The sequence below is a fragment of the Sinocyclocheilus rhinocerous genome, unplaced genomic scaffold (genome assembly GCF_001515625.1).
Source record: "Sinocyclocheilus rhinocerous isolate Xijiao unplaced genomic scaffold, SAMN03320098_v1.1 scaffold370, whole genome shotgun sequence".
NCBI lineage: Eukaryota > Metazoa > Chordata > Actinopteri > Cypriniformes > Cyprinidae > Sinocyclocheilus > Sinocyclocheilus rhinocerous.
The window spans coordinates 807522-815733 of record NW_015670897.1 but is presented as its reverse complement, the minus strand read 5'-3'; the positions used below and the strand labels follow the sequence as shown (position 1 = coordinate 815733).

General features: G+C 33.0%; 1 protein-coding gene across 1 annotated transcript in view; it reads right to left on the bottom strand.

Moving 5' to 3' along the window:
- mtmr4 (myotubularin related protein 4) overlaps positions 1-8212 on the bottom strand; it is a 59027-nt gene that overhangs the window by 16341 nt on the left and 34474 nt on the right. Inside the window, exons 5-8 of the mRNA XM_016546285.1 lie at positions 5901-6067; positions 4365-4461; positions 1465-1578; positions 1203-1384 (exon numbers count right to left, since the gene is read on the bottom strand). Coding sequence (XP_016401771.1) covers positions 1203-1384; positions 1465-1578; positions 4365-4461; positions 5901-6067 — 560 coding nt within the window. The remainder of the gene's footprint in view (positions 1-1202; positions 1385-1464; positions 1579-4364; positions 4462-5900; positions 6068-8212) is intronic.

The following is an 8212-nucleotide window of genomic DNA, read 5'->3' as shown; positions in this document are numbered from 1 at the left end:
CACGCAGAGAACACGCGATCATGCAGGATACACATGCACACTTCACAAGATCTCACAACTGGATCCGACTAAGTTTGCAAGGTTTTTGAAATTAGATGTTTATTAGACATTCAAAGATTGGTTTAAATGATACAAATGCTGACGGCAAACAAGAAAGTATTATAATGTTTTCCATTCTATTACTAATAACATAAAAGCAATCGTTATAAGACTTTTTGTATACATTTTAATTCCTTTGTTGAACCGTTCTATCTGATTATTAGACCGACTTCTATCCATATTTAGACAGAGCTGTTAACGACAACAGTGAACAAGAGGGAGAATGTGAGCACTGTGTAACAGAATCTGGAAAAAAAAAAAACTGATTTCATAGGGCCCTAAAAATGTCGTATTAATTAAACTTTTTATAAATTATTGTTAAATTGTATAAAATGCATGATTTCAATTCATTAGGCATGCTTTTTGATAACTACAATTTAATTCAACCATTAAAATGGCATTAAAACAGTATCCAGAAAGATTTAAATTAAAAAAAAAAAACTGAATTTGGAAAAAAATAAAACCAAATTTCAATGAATAACGTTTAATAAATTGCTAAATTGTATAAGTTTCATTAATAAAATTTTTGATAACTAAAATTTAATTTAACCATTAAAATGGAAATAAAATGGAAATGTGGAAAAATTAAAATGGGATAAACGGAATTTGAAGAAAAAAAAATAAAACAGAATTCTCTGTTATTTTCTTTTGGTATTTTTATATTTTTGTTATGATTTCAATTAATAAGACATGCTTTTTGATAACAAAAATTTAATCTAAAATGTAAAATTATTTAAAAATGATTAAAATGAAAACGAATACAAAACAAATTGGGAAAATGCTTTGGAAAAGAATAAAATGGAATTCTGGAAAAAAAATAAAACTGATTTCATAGGACTGTGAAAATTTATTTTTTGTTAAATGTTTAATAACTTAAAATGAAAAATAGAATGAAAATTCAAATGGGAAAAAACTGAATCCAGAAAAAAAAGTTTTGGGGAAAAAAAACAAAAAACAGATTTCATAGGGCCCTAAACATGTTTTCACTGTCAAATAATGAGATGTCTAGTTACTAAAGTCATAGAGGGCTTTTGCATTTAATGCATTTCAGAGTATAAAATATCAAAAGCACTTTCAAGTCCTCGGTCTGAGTTTTGTCTTACCGAAGTCACTGTCAGAAGAGTCCGGTCCGTCTCCTCTGGTCCTGCAGGCCCGCGGCCCGGCGTCCAGCTGGCAGGCCTTCGCTATAGACGTCACCAGATACTCGTCCTCGGTGTTCCTCCAGCCCCACCAGCTGATCTCCGGCTGACTGCAGCGGGTGATGACTGCCCCGTTACGCTGGTGCCTGACGGTACACACCGCAGAGATCATAAGTCACTGTCAGCTGTGCAGGAGGCCAGGAGACAGACGAGCTGCTTCTCTCACCTGTACACCACCACAGGAATCCTCTTCCAGGACCTGAAGGAGGCCACGCTCTCCAGCTCCTTATCTGTGATCCAGACGGGCACCAGCAGTTTTTGTGGGTAACTCGAACACAACCTACAACGACAAGAGTTAGACGCTGAAACTCACAGACATAAACACAACTAGCGTTAAAGTTGAATTTGTTTATTAATTAATATTATTATTTAACACCATACCAGCAGCAAAGGGTCTTGCCATTGCAAAACATACTAGGAAGTAATATATAACAATATAATAACATCATAATACCAATAAATATATTATATGCAACAATTTAACAATATTCTAACAACAAATATATTAATAAATACAGCACTATCATAAGGTGCTTCAGTTTGATATTTGATATATTTAGACAGATTTTAAAATATGCCTTTATACACAAATAAATAAAAAACTAAAATATAAATATTAATATCAATATTTATTTATTACCATATTATCAGCAAAGGCTATTCTCGTTGCAAACCGAGTAGTAGAAATTAATAACTTCATAAAGTAATATAATAATAATAACAACAAGAAAACTTCAATGATTAAAGAAAATTATATGCAATAATTTAACAATATTCTTACAAAAAATATAGTAAAAAATACAGCAATTATACAACCTCCTTCATATATATAACACACATACAACATGTAAACAATATAAATATATAAATAAAACAATATATTAAAATTTAGTTTTAAATAAAAGAAACAATGTAATTGTTTTAAATTAAAAAAAAAAAATCACATACTAGTAATTCATCACTTTTTAATAAACACAGATATTAAGATAAAAACACTGATATCATGATTTTCCTGTAGTTTCTTTGAAACAATGTGTATTGTGAAAAATGCTATACAAAACAAAAATTAATTGACAATTAATGTATTACCAAGTTAAATTAAAACAATGTCATGTAGCTTCAAAATATTTTCAAGTAAACACTGCTTATGTTTCTAATCGTTCAAGTGAGTTATTTTCTTTATTTCTTGTCATTATTGTTGTTTGAATAATATTAACATCATAACAGGCATCAGTAGGTCTGTTAAATAATACAAAGCGCACAAATCCCATCAGGTTTTTGTACTTTATATATATTTGCGCTTTATATTCACTAACACAAACCAACGAACTTAAAACCTTTTGATCATTAAACTGGCTTACAAGAAAGCATCTGAACATCAGAAACCACAAAAGAGTCATTTTCTCGCTCTCGTTTCATCCTGATGTTCAGATCAATCACACCTCTGTCTCAAAGCTTTTGGCTTCTCTCCTGAGGCCACAAGAGGGCGCATCGAGCAAAATATTACTAATGCACGTTTCTTCAAAGCAATAAAATAACACGCCTATCTTTGAAAAAAGTGCATAATGTTTAATGTGTTATAATGTTTATAAACCATATATAATTAAGTTGCTTAAACAATTAGAAACAAAACAGCATAATGTATGTATAGTTTAATACAAAGGACCGAAAACCAATAACAAAGAGTACTTTTTCATTTAAAAACACGAGATGCAGTGGGATGGGGAAAAACTCATTAAAATGCAACGACACTTACATCGTCGTCGCATCTCGTGTGCCACTGATAAGGCTGCCTCCTTAACGCACACCTAAAATTCAAATGCAACGTTTTTGCATTCGAATGTGGATTTTTATTTAAATTCGACTAATATTCGAAATTCGAATTTTTTTTGGCAGCCCTACTACACCTACATCAAAACACTGTCTGGTTATGTTATGAAGATTTGAAATATTCAAGTTAAGTCACATTTATTTATTTAGCACTTTACACAAAACAAAGCAGCTTCACAGCAATAAACAAGACAATGAACAATTATTCAGCCATAAAGCAGGGAATCAAATGTAAGTTTTGCCATTGATTTCGGCTTTCAACATTTAAGAAAACATGATATTGGAGATAAAATGATTACTGTGCCAAATGTAGTCGGCTATTAGTTGAATATTATACTGTTAGACAGACTTACAAGAAAAACTTAAAGCATTATTATTTCATTCATATCTTGCTGTCTGTTTTATTTGTCCTATTGTTTGTAATTTTCTTTGTTTACTTGTGTTCAATAATTGTTTACATTAGTTAACCTAGTATTAGTTTAGAAAATTGGTATCAAGAATTGTGAAATTTCACTGGTATCTAAAACCTTATTTCCAGTGAAATATATTTTATATTTATTTGATATAGTATAAGAATTATATCTGATATTATATAAGAATTTGGTCAAATCACCCACTCCTAATCGTGCTAAATCATGGCGATTACAATATTTGCCAAAATAACTTTTGTGATTATGATTTTTGCCATAATCGAGCAGCCACAAACTTTATTTCATTTTTGTCCGTTTTATTTGTCGTATTGTTAGTAATTTTCTTTGTTTACTTGTCTTCAGTAATTGTTTGAGGCTTTTTTTACTTGCATTAGTTAACCAAGTATATTAGTTTTGAAATTGGTATCCATAATTGTGAAATTTCGCTGGTATCTAAAACCTTATTTCCAGCTAAATATATTTTATATTTATTTGATATTGTATAAGAATTATATTTGGTACTGCATAAGAACTTAGTCATATCACCCACTCCTAATAGTGATTACAATATTGACCAAAAGAACCATGATTAAGATGTTTTCCATAAGCAGCCCTAGACAATATTCAGCTCAATTTAGTTCAATGTTAGTTCAATTTAATTCAACAACAGAATCAATGTTGCAAAGTCCATCAATAATAAGTAAAATACTAATAGTAAAAGAAATATTGATTTCTGGCTCTTGAGTCGCTGTTCAACAGGTTTCAGTATATTAGTGAAATCAATTTAAGCCGGATTCAGTCCATCATCATCACGCTTCAATCTTACTTGTAGTTGCTGTTGATATCAGACACTCTCCAGGCGTTCTGCATGTCGAATCCCATCCGCTTCACCTCCACCTCCAACCTGTGCCGCACGTGATCACCTGAGAGACACAAACACAGCGGCTTCGGATCAGTCTGCAGTTCTGGAGAACATAAAGCATCTGAAAATTATGCGTTTAACCCTACGAAGCCTACTGTACTGTAATTGATATGCAAATTTATGATCAACATGATAAAAAAAACCTGTCGCACTCAGTCTACTCCATGCCTTCTGTCGTCTGACTGATAGTATAGAGTTTTTTTAGTACAATTGTACAAATGTCCACCTTCAGCTGGTGCTTCTCGTGTCTTTCTGCTGTCAAATCTTTACTGATTTTTATCAAGGAAACATTAGAATAACTGCAGTAATATTTCCAGATGAACACTTACTGGACTGAAGCAGCTCAGCTTTACTTGATTCTCCATCAATCGTTTTTTAGAGTCTCAAATCTGATCATCAGGATCTTTTGAGGAGCGTTTGTTTCCAGAGGCTTTACTTTCACTGTTCCTCAGCGGTGGAATGATCTTCACAAGCCTCCAGAACATCTCACATCTTCTGAGGAGCCTTTATTTCTTCATCTCTCAATCAGCACTGGATTGCATTGTATTATATGTTTGGATCATTTCAATCTCATCGAAATTGGGCTTTTATGGAGGAACGAAAGAACACCGCTGGAAAGGTGGCGGAATGGGACGCAATAATCATTTTATCTCGATTACTGTATTTTCATAATCATTGGAGGCAGAAATCGAAATCGAAACTGAATTGCACAGCCCTAATATTTGGTAATACTGGCGTTGTTTTATTTTTGTACTACAAATTTTTTTCTCATCCAATATTTTGAGGAGACACTGCCTCCCTTGCCAACTCGGAGGAAACACCCCTGACTTTTATAATGATAACCTTAAGCAAAAATATCACGGTTTCACGGTATTGTCGTTACAGCTCTAAAATGTGTTCTTTTTAAATGACTGGGTCAAAAAAAAAAAAAAACTTTTTTCTGCTGAACACAATATATTTTGTTTTTGAGCAATCAGAGCTTATTGACATTATTACAGAATATATTATTACAGAATATTAGGAACAGTAGAATGTTTATTTTTCTTTGATTTGTTTCCTAAAAAGAAGAAAAATAAAGACTGACATCTTTATTTAACCTAAATCTGTAATTACAGTTATTTAATTTTAGTTTTAGGATTTTCTTCCAATAGTTCGTGCATCATGAACAGTGAGTGATCTGCCTGCTACAGTATTTTTCTCTGTGCGTTCGTCTTCAACGTGTCTGGCCTGTGCTAACGGGAGTTTACAGACTTCATATTTTCACATAAATTTGAAACCGTGACATTTTCAAACCGCGGTATACCTTGAAACCGGTAATCGGCCCATGCCTAGTCTCTGAATAAAAAAAGAGCAGTTTTTTCCTTCATATTCTCACTCTATCAAGACTATATGAGCCATAAAAGCCTGATGATCAAATATGATGCTTGTGTGTGTGTGTACCTGGTCTGCACAGATGCAGGTGCTGCTCTTCATCGTCCGTGTTTCCTCCTAAACACCAGGCGTGATACGCCAGCGCAAACAGCTCCTCCAGACGGGCCGGATGTGCTATGGCTCTGTTCAAGCGCTTCAGCCACTCCTCACACTGCTTGAACGTCGAGAAATGACACCTGGCGCAGGAAACATTCACATTCATGCATTTAGCAGATGCCAAAAAAACAACAGTGATTCCAACGGATTCAGCAAAAGCACAATGAAAACTGAGACAATTATATTTTACAATAAGCTCTAACAGTTTAAGCATCAACTAATGTTAAAGGGGTCATATGATGCTGCTAAAAAGAACATTATTTTGTGTATGCATCATATGACCCCTTTAACTAACAACAAGGCATCTTTTTTTTCATAGTTTCTCATAGTTCATGTTGTTCACAGTGCATTAACTAATGTTAACAGAACCACTTTTGATTTTAATTACATCTTAGTAAATGTAAAATATGCATTTGTAATTTCCACAATGTCGTGAGATTTAAACAAGCAACATCAGGCATCAAAACAACAATGTACATTAGAAAAGATTCAGGATGTCTGAAACCTGGAGCAGAAATTTTAGTGTTTGAATTGAATTAAATAATCCTATTATGATCTGTGCACAATATCAGATTAATTAGATCGATATTGATAAGTCATAATATCGGCTAATACCAACACGTTTATTAATGCACTTTGAATCTCAAACTTCTTGAGATACAAATGCAAAAGTTATTAAAAACATAAAATATATTATTATCTAAAAGTAATTAAAAAAAATTTATATGTACTAACAAAAAATGAGGTATTATTAATCTCAGTTTCAGAGTTTTCAAAAGTTAAAATAAAAATGTCTAATTAAAATGCATTCATTTTATTTTCTAAAAAGTCTAAATATTATTTAAATAATAAAAATAATAGCTATATAAACTAAAACCCCAATTTTGTCACAAGGATCATTTTTTTTAAGAGGATGCTCTTTCTTTAGAGTTTTTAATCAGTGAGTTTGAGATGATAAAAATGTGAAATTTAATAAAAAAAATTATCTAAAAGTAATTAAAACATAAAATACATTATATACACACACTAAAAATGTAATAATAAAGTAGGTATAACACTATATATAATGTATTGTATATATATATATATATAGGGCGAATTCCAAACAGCTTTTTTGCGCCATTGAAGGGCACTTCGGGAAGGGGACGCCATTTGTAGAGACGTTCCAAACGAAAGCGAACAACTGAATTCCTTCACGAAGGGCCCTTCCAGAAGTCCATTAGCGAAGGGAACATGCGATGGTCACTTCACGGAAGTGATTTCCGTTTGTGATCATGTGATCTTCAGTTAGGAGATCTTGCGACGCATTTTAAAGCAAAGTTGTAGTTGATTTCAACACAAACGTAAGTAGAATATGCTAATTAAATTTGTCTTTATTTTAATGTAATACAAAATATTTTTCGTCAGAAATATTATTTAAGATGGTAGTGCAAGCAAGTTTAGTTTGAAAAAGCTTAATAGTAAATAAGACAGACAATATTTGAATAAAATTATAATAATGAGAAGAAATATATATTTGCAACAACTGGTGGAGTGCTGAATGCTGCACGCACGTGCAGCGTTGTCAAGGTAACATTTGGTCAGTCATTCCCTTCACCAAGGGAGTTCCAAACGCTTATACGAGACATATAATGCCCTACACCCTTAACAGAACACACTTCAAGGGCTGCTCACTTCTAGGGATGCACCGAATTTTCGGTAACCGAAATTATTCGGCCGAAAATAGCAAAAAAAAGCTCTTTCGGTGTTCGGCGAAAGGACGCGAAAAGCGAAAAGACCTAATAAACTGTACTGAACAATAATCACGTGACGCGATCAAATAGCAACCACGGTAGAGTGAGAGGCGCAATGCAACAAACATGTCAGCAGTGTGGAAGCATTTAAAACTGTCTAAAAAAAGACGCAAAAATCATTACAAGCAAAGACAGCGAGAGACTGTTTAGTGCTGCATCACATCTCTTCAATGAGAAGAGGAAGGGGTGATTGTTGCTGGTTACTGTATGATGATTGAAATTGCGAAATGGTCTTAAACAATTAGTAAATAAACTGCAGAACTTTGTTTTCTAATACACGCGCGCATTGCATGTATTCTAACAGCGCTGCACGAACTCACCGTGCTATCTGCTCGTTAACCAGGGTTCAAAGTCCAAAGCGCGAGGAAAATCTGCGCTGATACAGTCGTCCGTTGCTCAGTCACATTTTTATGAATTTTTACAAGGCATGTG